General features: G+C 46.6%; 1 protein-coding gene across 2 annotated transcripts in view; it reads left to right on the forward strand.

Moving 5' to 3' along the window:
• The first annotated feature begins 257 nt into the window (after nucleotides 1-257).
• LOC144175857 (uncharacterized) overlaps nucleotides 258-15,827 on the forward strand; it is a 35,933-nt gene continuing 20,363 nt past the window's right edge. Inside the window, exons 1-3 of one of the 2 annotated variants that reach the window (XM_077704878.1) lie at nucleotides 258-1,189; nucleotides 11,415-11,621; nucleotides 15,226-15,306. In XM_077704878.1, the coding sequence (XP_077561004.1) occupies nucleotides 1,139-1,189; nucleotides 11,415-11,621; nucleotides 15,226-15,306 (339 nt within the window). In that variant the 5' untranslated portion in view covers nucleotides 258-1,138. Of the gene's footprint in view, nucleotides 1,190-1,404; nucleotides 1,575-11,414; nucleotides 11,622-15,225; nucleotides 15,307-15,827 lie in introns of those variants that run through there. The other variant, XM_077704879.1, reaches the window with a different exon arrangement.

Genomic DNA, 15,827 nt, shown 5'->3' on the forward strand with positions numbered 1-15,827 from the left:
CAAAGACAGAGACTTCTGCAGTGAGGAAGAAGCGAATGCGCTGTACTACTGTACATTGAGTCAATTCAAATTTCGCGCCAAACCAAATCGAGTTAGTTTCCTTCGGGCGTTTTTTTTTCTTGTAGAGCGAAAAGAATCGTTGAGCCAGAGCCAGGGGATGAAGGTGATACGGTGTCCTTTGTGTAAGGCGCCAGTGATATCATTAGGCGGAGACGAAGGCGCCGAGAAGTCGCTATCGCCTTTCCTTTAAGATAACGGCGACCGCCTTCATAGGAAAATGTGTCCATCAGGGCGTCGTGCGAGATTACTTCGGTGGGAAGCAACAGCCTCTAAGAGCGCAGCTCAGTGCGCGCTACATACGTCCCACGCGCCACGTTATGAGGGCGAACTCGCTTTACGTCGCTCGTCACCTCTTACGCCGTGTACTCCGATGTTAACGTAATCACGTGCATAGATACATAACTTGTGTACGTTTTTCTTGTTGGGTCTATTGACCTGAGTTGTGATTGTGATAACCATTTCTACTGTTGTTGCGCCAAACCCTTCCACAACACAAGAACCAGAAGTACGTTTGGATTTCCTGCAAGTCTTATTAAGCAAGACATCTCTGCCATCACATCGCTGTGTCCTGATCCGCTCGGAAAAGTAGGACAACGCATCTTCATTTTTTTCCAGTGTAACCGAACATATCGCCGTGCCAAGGTATACTTTCCTGTTTAGAACCGCCGTTCGAGTGCAACCGCCGTTCGAGTGAACCGCCGTTCGAGTTCGAGTGTAGTTCCGAGTGCAATGAGGACCATCCTGGGAGCGTCGCCCACTCAAACCGTATCGATTAATTTATAATGGTGAACATTAACATTTGCAAGAAGGCTTCTGTGAAGACACAGAATGCACACAAGTGAAAAGAACGTTGGAGACCATTAGTGGATGCGATATTTGGAACGGATTTAAGCTGCAAGACCGACTGCATTGTATTTTTATCAAGGACTTCCATCCGACGAAATTGCGACAATGTTGCTGTGAAGAGCGGCCGGGGCACGTATGCAGGCGCTCTTCTGGTAGCAAGTGCACAAGAACAAGCGATACGTACGTGTGCCTGCGTGTGCGGCGTTACGTGAAGCAGGCTCTTGGAGGCGACATGGCTCCCCTAGCGCGCTGCTTTCTACTCAGTACAAACGTCACACTTTGGGTGAGCTGAACAATTTTTGTGTTTGACTTTGCGTATGATTCTCTCCATGAAACAAGTGAAAATGTGCGGTACTACTACCGTATTTTTGCTATTCTAAGCACCCTCCCCTACTTTTGAAAAAAAAAAAATGGAAAGAAGAGTTTGCATGCGAATGTAAGCGCCCCCTTTTCTAAGCAACTATCGCAAGGTGGATTTCAGACGCATGGAAGCGGCTCGAGTTGAGGTTGGGGCAAAGTCATTTATGAAGTTTTCAATTACAAACCACTTCAATGGAACAGAAGACTACATACTTGGGATACTGAGAGCAGCGGGCCAAGCGGCACGACGGACTCGAGTGTTAGTGAGGTTGACTGGGAATCATACGTGAGCAGCGGACTCACTGTCTGTACGTATTTTTCTTTCGAATGTTTGCCAAATAAGACATCATTTCGTGCGCCCGTCTCGTAGAGGCACGGCCGCGAAAAAATGGCGAGGAGGAGGGTAATTTATATTTTTCGAATCTACGCACCCCCCTCACTTGGGCATCGCGAGCGTGGGCATCGCGAAAATCGAGTTAACACGGTATATTCACAAAATCAACAGGTGCAGGAGTACTCGCTGTTCATCATCGTTGATGTGTCTATTTTGAAGCGCAGCAGGTGGCGTGCAAGCACTCGTTCCTTACGTTGCGCTTCGCGGGCAGCAGTCCTGCATATGCGTGCGCGTCGAGAGATGAGTGAGGGTCGCCGTCCACCACACCGCGCAATTGCCCCTGGCGAAACGGGGGCTATTTTCAAACGCCCATTGAACGCATGCATGATGGATCACAAGCCACCGTTTCTAATTTATGAAGACATTTTGAATCTGTTCTATTGTTGTTTCTGTTGTTTTGGTTTCCTTCCATGAACAAGACTTTTGTGCTTTACTGTTCGTGGATATCGATTTTTGTTGTTGTAAACAGTAATTACATTGGCTGTGTACAGTCGAGGAAGTGTGGCAGTTTATTGATCAGTTTTTACGGTAAAAAAAAAAAGAAATAATTAATATAAGCATGTGCACTAGAAACGCATCTGCGGCTCTTTTCTAATAGCACGCGCTTATGCATCGTGTAAGCGTTGCGAAACGACAAAGTTATGCTTAAGCTGCCTTTCAACGCACTTGTTCCGACATGCTTGGTCTAGTTAGAAGTTCTATAGCGTTGGATTCATCGCATAGGCCAAATGTGATGCAGTTTGTTTCATCCTACCGCGGTACATGACAGCCGCGCTCACCCATTGATACCATGAGATGAATTCGAGCTCATAAATGCCAGTAAAATTACATGACCAGTGATATACCAAGCTATCATATAAGTTTCAGCAAGTTTTTCACAGAGAATAAGATGAGCACGCAGGCAAGATTTTCAAGTTTTGAAGATTTTATTTTGCCCAGTTTGAGAGCGCAGGACAGAGGAAAAAAAAGCTGCATGCGCAGCTTGACTTGTCCCGGGCCCTTACAGCGCAAGGTGGCGTGGGCAAGCGCAAACACAGGTATAATTGCTGAATTGCGAATACAAAGTGATACACATGCATTGCAAGCATACCTAGCAAAAGTAATTACTTTGTACAACAACAACAACAACAAAACAATATCCACGAACAGTAGAGCTGCTGCTGCCTTTGAGCAGCTGCTGCTGCTGCCGTACTGCTGCCTTTGTCATGGAAGGGAAATAGAACAATAGAACCGAAAACAATAGAAAAGCTCCAAAATTGCTTCATAAATATTTATTTATTTGTTTATTTAGGTACCATAAGGGCCCAACTGGGCATTACATGGAGGGGGGGGGGAGAATGTGCTGAAAACCGACGAATCATACAATATTTATACAATATACAATACAATACAACACAATAAAAGGGGCAATAAAATATTATAAAAGCACGAGAAGTATACAATACAAATACAATACAATAAACATTATATCCAAAAATACAATACAATAAACAATGTATCCAAAAACAGGAAGTGTAAAAGTGACAGAGAATCTGGCATTTTAAAAGCAGGGACACACAATTGCAGCCTAGAAAAGATAAGCAAGATAAGAGAAGTTACAGAGTATTGTGAATGGCTAAAAATGAGAGGAGTGTGATTTGAAAAGAAGAGGCGTCTGTTAGATCCACTAGGCTACTTGGTAAAAAAATTCCATTGATTGTTTGCCAATACAAGAGGTGAGTTGTGATATTTGCTTGTTCGGGCAGAAATTGGACTAGCTTTTTGAGCGTGGTCGGTGCGTGAGGACATATAGGGTGCGGGAAGGATGAATTTGCGAGTGAATGGTGTTAGATGATGGTACAGGGTGTGAGAAAAAGTTAATCTTGAGAATGTTGTTAGATGATGGTACAGGGTGTGAGAAAAAGTTAATCTTGAGAATGTTGTTAGATGATGGTACAGGGTGAGAGAAAAAGTTAATCTTGAGAATGTTGTTAGATGATGGTACAGGGTGTGAGAAAAAGTTAATCTTGAGAATGTTGTTAGATGATGGTACAGGGTGTGAGAAAAAGTTAATCTTGAGAATGTTGTTAGATGATGGTACAGGGTGTGAGAAAAAGTTAATCTTGAGAATGTTGTTAGATGATGGTACAGGGTGTGAGAAAAAGTTAATCTTGAAAACTGCCTGCGTTGGGTGAGAGGGGGGAGATTAAGTTGGTCCTTCAAGGCAGATACACTCTGGCATCTTGAGTACCACGACAGAATGAAGCGTGCGGCCTTGTTCTGTACGGATTCAAGCATGTTAGTCAGACGCATTAAATGGGGATGCCAGATTACTTGCGCATATTGTAGTGAAGAGCGGATAAGAGTATTATACGCGTGAAGCCGTGTCTCGGAATTAGCCAAGTATAAGCGACGCTTGAGCAGGCCGAGCTTTTCACACGCCTTGGATGTGATTTTTCTATATGGGGGGCCCAATTTAAATCGGAGGTGAAAGTAACTCTAAGATATTTAAAAGACGAAACTGATTCCATTTAACTACTATCTATTAGGTATTTATAAGTAATTAAATTATAAGTAAATTAGACGCTGTGCTGCTTGTGATCCAGCCCAGAGCACAGTGAGGCTCTAACTCGAAATAAAGGAATGTGCATAAAGGTAGAAAAATTAATACAGACGGCAAACGCAAATACATGTGACAATTCAGTGATGGGTTCGAAACGCTGGGAAGCAGAAACGACAGCATCTTTGGCCAAGATTCAAATTAAGAAGGCAATTTGAGGCAGCTCTCGCCGTGGAGCTGTAGTTAAATCACTGATTATCAAACTTAGCGCGTTCAAAATGCGGGGTAATGTATTCGATAGTGTCTGGGTTCCATACGTTGTTCGGATGCTCCAAGGCTCATTTCGTCTGTTAGTATAGGCATGGTGGCTACTACGGACAGAAACCTTTCACGTTTGAGATGTTTTTTCTCAGTTTACCTTTTATAGCTTTCAATTACTTTAATATTATTTAAATGGGTTATTCTCACACACACGGATTTCGAAAATAGCTAATCTGTATGATGCAAGTATTTTTGGTTACACATTGCACTCGAAGCCCTATTCTGTAGAAGGTAAATGTGATGCTTGTTTAAAGCAGGGGTCGTACCCCGCAAAAACAAAATGTGTGTATACTTGCATACACTGTGAGCTAAGGGGCCCATAGAAACGTAAATCTGCAAGCGGTAACAACGCAAACAAAAGAATAGAAAATGAGGAAGAAATCAGATGAAGGCGAGTGCATTGCTGTACTTATTGGTACTTAGGCAACGTGGCTTTAACTGCGCAAGAACAGACAGGACCACGGCGCAACTTAGCAGACTAACAAAGTTGTTAGTCTGTACGTTCTCTGCTTTCGTCCAGTGTCTTTTCTTGCGGATTTAAAACTATTCTGAAGAAAACAGCCATTGTTCAGATGTAACGACAGCAGAAGACACGGTCGGTTACCAGTCGGAAACACAATGTCCCTGGAAAGCTGGCAGAATTGTCTCAGTGGAAATTTGTCTCGAAAACCACTGTGATGCCTCTTACCAGTTTGTAAATATTTGGGCTAATTATGGAGCACCTATGAAAATTCCGATGGTAACTGTTGTCTTTAAAATACGTGTCACGGGTCCGTTGATAACATTTTTTTGGGCTGATGCTTACGCAACCTCTCGTTAATGCATCTCACTAACAACTCGTCGACGCAAAACCGATGACAAGTTGTAAGTCAGCGCTGTATCCTCTTTCGTTTGTCTGAATCTTGTTTTTACACTGTACGCAAGAACCGGTAATATACACAAAAAAGGAAAACAGCAAAATCCCAGTCGACAGATTTTGAGCTACGTGTGGGATTGACTCGTATGTGCATCTTGAAAAGTGGCCAAGGTATCCTCATAAAGAAAAAAAAGACATGCAGGAACTTCTTCACTGGCACTTGTGCGAAAGAGAGTTTAAAAGGGCTGTTGTTTTACAAGTAACTTTCGCTGCGGTGTTTTGAAAGTATAATGATCCATAAAAAAAGTTGCCCTCAATTCGGATCCATGAAAGCAAAGGCGAAAATGTTGTCGGCGTTCTAGTCTTGAATGTCAGAAGATAAACAAAGATACGCTTCTCAAATAGACTCTTACTAAATAAATACGCTAGAAAAGTAAAAATTGGTTTTTTACGCGACGAAGCTACATCTGGGCATTGAGGCCGCCGTAGTGGACAGCTCCGGATTAACTTTGACCACCTGGGCATTTTTAACGTTCGCCAAAATATCGGCGCAGTGCCGTTCTACTTTCTCGCCGTTGCCAGTAGAAAGACGGGCACCACGACCGGTATCGAACCCGCATCCTTGGGCTCACCATGAACCATCAGAACGCCTTTGCCACTGAGCCCCTGCGGCGGGCTCAAATAGGCTCACACTACTGTGACAGCCGTACACACACGCAACCACACACTGCTGCCTCTTCGTACAAACGAATCTGAACTGTGAAGGGTATACCTAAGACGTCACAGAAGATTCGATACCACATTGTTTAGGCGTGCCAGTCTAACGCCAATGTCGCAGCAAGACTGTGTAATAACCGGGTAATAGTAGTAGTAGTACTTGTAATACGGAAGAAGAGAACCCGTGGTCCGAATATTGAAAGAGTGGATGATTACAAAAAGGAGGAAGTGTAAGCTCATAAGATGGCTTTTCATAAGAATTGTATACAGATCTTTTTCGGTCTTGGAAGTGGGGCCACAACCAGTCATAGTACACCTGGTATAGGTCATTTTTAATTGAGTACATGGCTATATAATGAAGGGTGTATGGATCAAGTTTTTAGAGCCTGGGAAGGAATAATGTGTGTGGTCTGTAGAGAATGGGGTAGCGTTTGCCCAAAAGGAGATAAAAGCAGAAAAAGTCCAGGTGAGATGCTGGAGTATGGCAGGTGGGCACGCATGAGGGGCAACGTGGAGGGAAGTTCGGTGCCACCATCTGCGAAGGTCTTGCTGTTGTGTATAGGATGAGTTGGCGAATAGTGAAAATGTGAAGATAAAAATGCGTCCGGGCCGAGGAAATGCTAATCAGGTGTCGTTAGGGGCCACTGCGTTCACGAGATCATTTTGTTATTTTGTGCCCAACAAGTTAAAGAAAGAATTCCTTTTCAAGTCGGCCGAACACTGGGTTGCCGCGCAGATGAGAAGTGTCCGTGCACCGTGACAACGGTGCTTTATCTTCATCGGGGTGTGTCGCCGCGAACGTGACTGTAGCCGCGTTGGCCGGGCTACATTCTCCCTATTGTCTTCATTCCATGTACAAGCGGCTGAGGTCACGTTTGTGGCAAGCAGATCCGCTGAAGTTAAATAACCCTGTTCTTTTATTTCTTACAAGGCGACGGATGTCGGAGACTTTGCCAGGGGCCGCGTTATTTTATTTATTTGAACGCTTCCCTGTAGATTAATCACTCGGTCACCGTGGCACCCTTTTGAGGTGGATGCCGGAGAAATGTAAGGTGCGCAAGAGTGATTTTGACGCACGTTAAACCCCGAAAGTGGTATAATTTTCGCGGTCGATAACTGTGGCAGGCTTTTCTGGTTCAGGTATTCTTTTAGATGTAGAAAACCAGGAACTTGAGAATTCGAACCCAGCGTTTGGGAGCACCCCGTGTTTTTTGCGACATCGTAATTGAGAGAACCAACCCAGACTTTACACCAGAAGCGATAGTACCCTGCTCCGGGTGAGCAAAAATATCTCGCGACCATACCACTGCTTTTATTGAGATGGCAGAACTGAAATGACCGCAGAAGTTCCAGAGTGCGTGGTGAGGGGAAATTAGGACACAATAAAGGAAGTGTTGAAACGTCAGCGTGAAAACTATCCGATCTTGCATTTGGAAATTACACCTAAAGCACTGCTTGCTTGTAACGTGCGCTTTCTATTTTCCTCCCTGTACGCTGCCCTCCAATGCTAGACCACAAAAGACGAGATACAGACATACCGCATTAGTGCCCCCGTTCTGTTCGAAGGGTCGGAAGAGTGTGAGGGTGCAGTCTGTTGGCCGAAATGAAAGGCCAAGCACCCTTTTTGGAGAGACCTGTGGAGTGGTGTGATTATTAATCTGAACACTGATAGCGGGAAAGTGTCGATAGCGACGGTGTCAGGGAAGGAAAAGGAGTTCAGATTTTATAGGGGCAGAGTAGAGGTTCATTGCGGCGGCATAGGCCATGACCGTGTCTGTGGTTATTTGGAAGGTATCTTTGGTATGATCATCAGAGCCTGCGGTTACACGGAGGGTAATGCCATCGGCGTAGAGGGAAACATTTAGGGAGGGAAAGGAACGGGAGGAAGTAGGCAGGCAAAGTATAGCCAGATTGAAAAGTGAGGAAGGAAGGACAGAGCCTTGGTGAGTACCGAAACGTTCGAGGTTGTAGAAGGGGAAGTGTTCTGAACCAAAGACCAAGGAGGCGGTACGAGACGAGAGGAAGCTTGTAATGTACGAATAGGTTTTGGGGCCACAAGAAGTGTGGTTAAGGCCAGGGCAGATGGCAGCATGGACCACGTTGTTGAGAGAGAGAGAGAGGGAGAAAAAACTTTAATGAGCAAAAATAAATTGTGGGTGGCTTCCTAGTCCGGAAGTCCAAGGGCAGTCCTGGCTCTGTCCGCTCGGCCAACCAAGATCATCTGGTCGTCGCAGCTCGAGCTGGACAACATGCTCTCCCACTGCTCACGGGAAGGGTTGGGAAAGGGGGCAAGGTCGGGGTTTCGGTCGCACTCCCAGACGATGAGGTAGAGTGTGCCTGAATTGCCGCAAAACGCACAGTCCGGGGAGTATTGTGTGGGGAATAGATGATCTAGTCGTACTGGATTTGGGAACGTGTTTGTTTGAATTCGTCTTAATGTGTTTTCCTGCATTTTAGACAAACCCATGCTGTCATTCGGAAGAAGAATGTCATACTTCAGATGGAGCATGGTATCATGGCATGAAAGGGATTGGCAGAAACCAATCATTTCAGCGGATATAAGATTTTCCTCCATATAATTTGCATGGCGCGTGACTTGACCTGCTCAAATGCCTTTCCAAGGCAACAGGTAAGAGAAATAGGCCTGAGGTTATTGCGGGACTTAACCAAGAAGCTGCAGTGCGCAGTAGAGACAAGGACGTTCAACTTTGGGCCGTTCAGTAAGCCCGAGCGCGCTCGAAAAACACAGACATGGCAACGCGGCAACGGGATCCGCTGGCGCTGTGCAGAGTAGCAGCTAACCCCAGGTCGACGCCAGGCCCGCGTCGCGGCGCGTAAAAACCGCCGATTTGAAGACATCAATAAAGTTATACCTAATCCTAACCCTAACGCGGTATTCTGAATCATTCCTGCACTCGAGTCTCCAGTGGGCGAGATCCTTTAAATCGATTGCCCCATGCATAATCATTACAGAATCCCCCCTGAGTCGAACGGAGGGGGCAATGGTTTGGAGGAGGGACTCGGTAAACGGCCCTGAGGGTGATTGTGACCCTGGTGTTCTTCTACGAGCGCGGGAGAGTGACAGTGCCAAAGCAATGGTTGGAATGTTCAGTGAGATCCTAATTGGAGTGTGTATCCAGATACCAAAGCATTGTATTGTGAACCACGTGAGGGCCTGGTGAAAATATAGGTTTGAGAGCTTCAAGGATACGCCGAACCCCTGCCTGTGTAACGGGAGCATCAAGAAGCTCGCTGAGCGCTGGTGTAGGAACCAACAGGGATGCGATTGGAAGGTTGTAGGTGTTGGTACGGAGGGCGTTGAAGGGCTGATCGAGCCGATCAGTGTACTTGGTGGAGAAATACTTGGTGGAGAAGTTTAGCGATGTTGTGATTGTAAGATGCACGTTATGAGCTGGAATCATGGTGGTCGCCAAGGAGCTACCACGTGCGTCGGGTACCGAACTGATCATGCATCTCTTCGCACACTTCGCCCCATTGTTGAGCAGCCAACTGAATTCCGTATTGGGTAAACTACTCGTAGAGTTTAGCCAAATTACCCTGGAGTTTTCTAATCAGGCATTGAGGCTTACAACTAAGGAAGAGAGAGTTGATAGTGGTGAGAGAAGTATGTAGCAGGCAGCAGGGTAGTAGCGTGGGTTCCTGCGTCATCTATAGGAGGTACTGAATCCAGGCAGAGAGGTTATCGATACGAGGAGGGGCAGTGGCGTGACCTGTCTCTTGAACTTATCCTAGGTGGGGATCAAGGAGACAACCTCATTGGTGGGGATACCAAAGGGCTTTGGGGCAAGGGGTTTATGCCGAAGCTTGAACGTGGTGCTAATGATATAGTGATCTTTGCCTTAGGTCTGAACATTGGCCAGGTGGTTGTGTTAATATGACAGAAAACAGCCCTTAAATCAGGATAATGAAAGGAAACACAGGGCTTGTGTTTTTTTTGTCCTCGTTTAAGCGCTGTTTAAACCTGAATTTATCCGTGTATTAGACCAGGTGGCATTGGGAATTCTGCTTGTAAGTGTGAGATGAGGGGATGTGTCCTGGGCGGCACTAGTACGCAGCCGGGGCGGGAACTCGAGATCGCTGTGTATACAAATATATAGGGTAAAGTCGTGGGATTGTATGTGAGTCCACAGGTCCCGCACTTCGGATTGGTCACGGGGTGACCTCAGGCTGGGTGGGGGGTATTGAATTCGCCAACCACATGCAAGGGGTGAGTACAAGCAGCAGAAAGGGCGCGCGTAAAAAGGAGTCAAATCGGTGGTGGCGATGTTGTCGGCGATTATATACATTTAGAACAATATGGGAGATTTGATTTTTTGGGGGCAGTGTTTGAGGAAAGTCGGCTCTATGGCGCCATCAGTAAATCTACAGTATAGGCAACCGTAAGGCGCTTCTGTAGAAGAAAGGCTGTATTATTAGTATCGCCCTCTGAATCCTGGTACATGTATACTTGTATCTATGCAGGTAGACAGGGCCGTGGGTCTCTTTTAGCGCAATGATGGCGGGGATGGCTCGTCAGAATTAGACGTATTGCTGAAGTGGGCATTTTTGCGGCGAAACGCCCCTGCGGTTTCATTGCCAGACATCAAAATCGGCAGGGCTACGGTTTGCAGCCACCAGAGGAAGTGGTTGCAGAGAGGGTTGAGCGAGGTGCGGGTGATTGGTGTCGTCCGTGGTTGTCTAATTGTTCAATTCTCAGAAATTAGGCTGCGGATACTCCATAAAGGATTTAACTGAGGATAAAAATTGGGCGACAATTACAAACAATCCGCTGAGTTTGTATTCGAGTGCACTCGGACAATATTGTCCCGTAAATTCATCATGTAGCACTTGGGATGCTTACACACACACGAAAGATTCAGCAACTTGGCGTGGGTAAAATGCCCTTGTGCAGCACCAAGTTTCAGCCTAGCTTCCTTTTTCTCTTCACTCACCGCGGTGGCTCCGTGGCTATGACGTTGTGCTGCTGAGAACAAGGACGTGGGTTCGATTCCCGACCGCGGTGGCCGCTTTTCTGATGGGGGCGAAAAGCAAAAACGCCCGTGTGCATGAGATTTCGACGCGCGTTAAAGATCCCCAGGTGGTTAAAATTAATCCGGAGCCCTCCACTACGGCGCGCCTCATCGCCTGCGTTGCGTCGGCGTGTTCAATCAATCAATCAATCAATCAATCAATCAATCAATCAATCAATCAATCAATCAATCAATCAATCAATCAATCAATCAATCAATCAATCAATCAATCAATCATTCAATCAATCAATCAATCAATCAATCAATCAATCAATCCCTTTTATTTCGCAGACGGTGGGTGCTGCGCTGCTGTCCGCGGGTCTGCTGGCGCTGCTTCGACCCGACATGGAGCTGTCCCGCCGCCTGCTCGATGACGACAGCGGCCGCTCGGAGACTGAGATCGTCGTCTTCTACGTCACTTCCGGTTCCTTGCTGCTCCTTATCTCTATGATAGGTTGCGGGGGCTCGTGCAGTGGGCAGTACTGCTGGCTAGTTGTGGTAAGTATCGGCCAGAACGCTGTAAATAGAACGAAGCTTCGAGGTAGCAGCCTAAAGCCATCCAGTTGTACTAGCGTAGCAAGTTATTTATTTATTTATTTTGAAGTTCCCACCAACAGTACTAGGCCTTGTTGGGTGAGACGCTAGAATTACAGGGCGACGCACAGACGAAACAAACAATGGATTATGGATAATGGTTGCAAAGTGCAGTGAATCAGGAAGTACACTGTAGCACCATACACGTGCACATACACAGACATACAAAAACACACACAAAAACACAAATTACACATGTAAGATATGGACCTTACGGTTGGGTACTTTAGCATGCACGAAGAAAGGGTTCATGATAAAATGCAGGCCTCTGCAAAAACTCATGTTCTAAACATCCATGTGGTCATAGCACACTGGAAAATGCAGATATTGCAAAAGACATGTAAAGAAAGAAATTCAAAGCGACGTTTACGTGATTACAGCGCATACGCTTACTGTACACGTGTACGTAGCGTGACGGTGACGGTGCTGCCAGCCTGTGCATCCCATCAGTATCGCGTGGCGTTTCTACCGAAGAGCGTGGTTGGTGTCATCAGCTTGGTTAAGCTGTAGTGGTTTATATTTGAGGCATGGAGTGGCGGGGGCGATTCAGTTTTGTCGGTTGTCTTTAATTACGGAAGAACAGCAGGATGCTCGGTGGAGGCAATAATTCCACAGCTGGCAACATAATCATAGTTTGTAGGGTGTAGAAATAGGCCTTTATATTACAGTGAGGTTGCGTTACATTTCGATCGTGGACTCTTTCCCATCACGGTTGTCTGTGAACACGAAACATAGGAGAGGGAGCGTCCACACATGTTATTTACGCTAGGGCACGAGCGCACGTGCACGAATTCGCGGGCCCTGGGTCTGTCTAGAACGCTCTGATGACACGCAAGGTTTTTGCTGGGATTTCCTAGAAAGACACGGAAAGAACCCAGCATTAAGAGTTAAAGCCAACCCAGAGATAAGGACACAAAATAGTATGGCCGTATAAGCCTGCTGACGTCATAAGGTTGTGCAGAAGAAATGACCGCATCAAGTCCTTTGCCAGCGTAGTAAAGGCTCGAAGGCAACAGAGATGTACGTTACGAACGAGTGATAGTCAGTGAATTTATAAACGGCAAATGACAAGCCACAACCATAACCTTCGAAAGAGTTGGAAATTTGAACACCTGAACATTTGTTTATTTGCCACTGCAGTACAAGGGCGGAAACCGTGAAAAAAATGAGGGAAGCTCACATTAACGCGTAAGACTTAAATGTAGTGAAGCGGTACCAGCCTTCACGACCATCACGACGGTTTAAGTCCACGATTGCACGGATTTGCTTCTTCGCTGTTGCCGCAACGACCTTTACTGCATCATTGTTGCTATAGTGCGAGCTTCCTGCATTTTTTTTTTTGGAAATGAGAATTATTGGACATAAACTTGGAGGGGCGTACGCTATGACCTGTCTTTCTCGTTCCAAGCATGTGTTGTCACGATACCGGCGAACACTGGAGCTTTTTTTTTGGCCAATCTTGGCCAATCTTGGCCAATGCTTAGCTTGTGTAGGGCACAGACTCGGTTGGTGGGCTCATTTAATTAGAGAGCGTAGGCCCGGCCATTAGTGGGAGTGGCGAAGACGAGCTACCGCCCAGGTGCGCAGTCGTGTTCGATATCTCGCGTGGCATTGCTGACGCTGGCCAGGCACCGCTGATGATGATCCTGGCGCTCATGATGACGATGGCGATGGTGTCGCTACACTTGCAAACGTGCGCCAGTGACGCTGGGCGTTCGCCGCGAGGCATGCACACAAGAACACTCGGCACTTACTTGGTTTTTTAACTTCCGGGCGGTCAATGTTGGCCAAAATTGGCCAATCTTGGCTAATCTCCCTAAGTGGACATGCTTGGCTTGACAAACGTGTGCAGGGGACGCTGGGCGGTCATTGCGAGGCACGCACACACGCGCTTGGCCTCCCTGCTACAGAAATCTCGCCTACTCACACCCTCATTATAGCGTCGAGATATTGACTGCTGTAGGCGGGAGAAAGGCATTCAATAGCACCCTGCCCTCTTCCGGGGACATCGCAACCGCAGTCGCAGGTGCGGTACTGTCACCGCCACTGTTCAACAGACTAATGGCTGAAATAATTCTCCCCCTCGCTGTGTTTTGTGACTCCTTCACAATGTTTGCTTTGATTGATCGTGTAGTTTAACGCGCCGACGCTACACCTGGGCTGTGATACGCGCGTATGTGGTGGGCTCCGGAATAATTTTGACCGCATGTGGATCTTTACCGTGTGCCGAAATATCCACACACACCGGCATTTTCGAATTTCGCCTCTACCAGAACAGCAGCCACCGCGGTCGAGATTAATTCCGTATCCTTGGAACAATGCCTTAGCCACTGAGCCACCCCGGCGGGTCACACAATTTGCGTAGACGAGACAATCCCGATTACGGCTGGACCAATGGTACGCAATGGAATGCCACCCAAGAAGGCTATATCGTACACGCGTCAACAGTTGAAGTGGCGTTACTTCTTCTCTGTACACGGTAATCTAACGTGGCACTTCGAAATGCCACCGCATGTCACGAAGCGGCACCCTACATTCCGCATGCTTTAATAGGCCTAATTCGCAGCACGCTATTTGTTTCTGTTTTTGACTTGGTAAGTGGAACTAATTAAAGGACCCGAAGAAACGCCTGGGCACCATCTATCAAACAGGTACCGCAGCGAACTCGCTTTCTTACCTGGGATCACACACAAGCTGTGGTCGACGGTCTGTGGGCAATCCCGACAAAACCGCATAGGGAGGTGTAGCTGCACCGCTCACAATATAAAGCCGAGTTTTCGTATGAGTCCGGTCCCCTCCGATGTCGCAATTGGACTGCTCATTGCCACAGCGCTCTTGGTGTTAGGCATTAGTATCCGGATGAAGCTAAGGATGTATTTGCCCGTCGTCCACCTCTACTGGTCGCCCAAGCGGCCGCCCTTATTTTCGCACTCCTGTTGAGTGTCTTCGTGTTGTAATATTCACTCGAGAGAGCAAAAGATCTTCTACGCCTATATAGAGAACACTACCTGTTTTACGCGAGCTTTCTGTGCACAACTGTGTGTCCCCTCCAGGGCCGTACCCAGAGGGGGGGTTTGGGGGTTCAAACCCCTCCCGAAATTTTTTCCAGGCAGCACGTAAACAATACTTACTGTTGCTTTCAGTAAAACTACCCCCTTCCCGAAATTGATACCCCCCCCCCCCCCGAAAAAAATTTCTGGGTACGGCCCTGGTCCCCTCTATGTGTTTGATTCCACGCCATGACATAAAGAGTTTTAAGGTGTTTCTTGGCTACCCATCGCAGTTGAACAAAGATATCATCTGTTAGATCACGCCACTCATAATTGACTGCTCAGCGCCTTCTTCCGTAGCACCGAGCTTTCTGAAGAGTTGTGAGGCGAAAGAACTCGACGCATGCGCACGTTCTTGAATACAAGTGCCTACCACGGTGAAGTACAACTATCCATACAAGAAATTTTTCAAGTCTTTGTGTCTGTGTTTACAAAATTTCTTTTTCATCTTTTTGCAGTACGTGTCCGTGGTGTCGGCGGTGACTGCAGCGTTGGTCGTGTACCTGGCGTTGCAGTTGGAAGCCTGCGTCAAGGATAGGGTGCGTGTGTGTTGCATGCGGCCAATTTTTTTCCAGTGGGTACCAACGTAGGGAAACTTCTGGAGGTTTTTTTCTTGCACCACTAATTACTTTGGTACCGAAATTCGAGTGCTAAAAATCACATTACCTCGGCAACATCTTCAAAAATGGTGAACACTTCGTAAATGGTTATGGGCGATTTGTTCGGGTCACTCTTCCTGAAGCAGAAATATTTTTAGTTTGGTTGATTTTTCTAAAAAGAATCGCAGAAATTCCAAAGCGGCAGTATATCGTATAGGACATTTGTGTTCTTTCCAGCCGCTCATCCCCACACACGCATGGACACATCCGACGCGCTGTGAACAGTTTTCGGAACTGATTCAATTGGATAACTTATGTTTGCAGTAACATTCAAACTCAGTACCGATAACATCAATATCGTACACCCCATATGACAACTATGTGTTCCTATGGGGCGCATCGGGCCAGTCACACGTAATAGCCATAACGAACAGTAATATGAATATACCATAACTGATTCT

The sequence above is a fragment of the Haemaphysalis longicornis genome, unplaced genomic scaffold (assembly GCF_048455015.1).
Source record: "Haemaphysalis longicornis isolate Haplotype H1 unplaced genomic scaffold, Haemaphysalis longicornis Haplotype H1 scaffold_3, whole genome shotgun sequence".
Taxonomy (NCBI): domain Eukaryota; kingdom Metazoa; phylum Arthropoda; class Arachnida; order Ixodida; family Ixodidae; genus Haemaphysalis; species Haemaphysalis longicornis.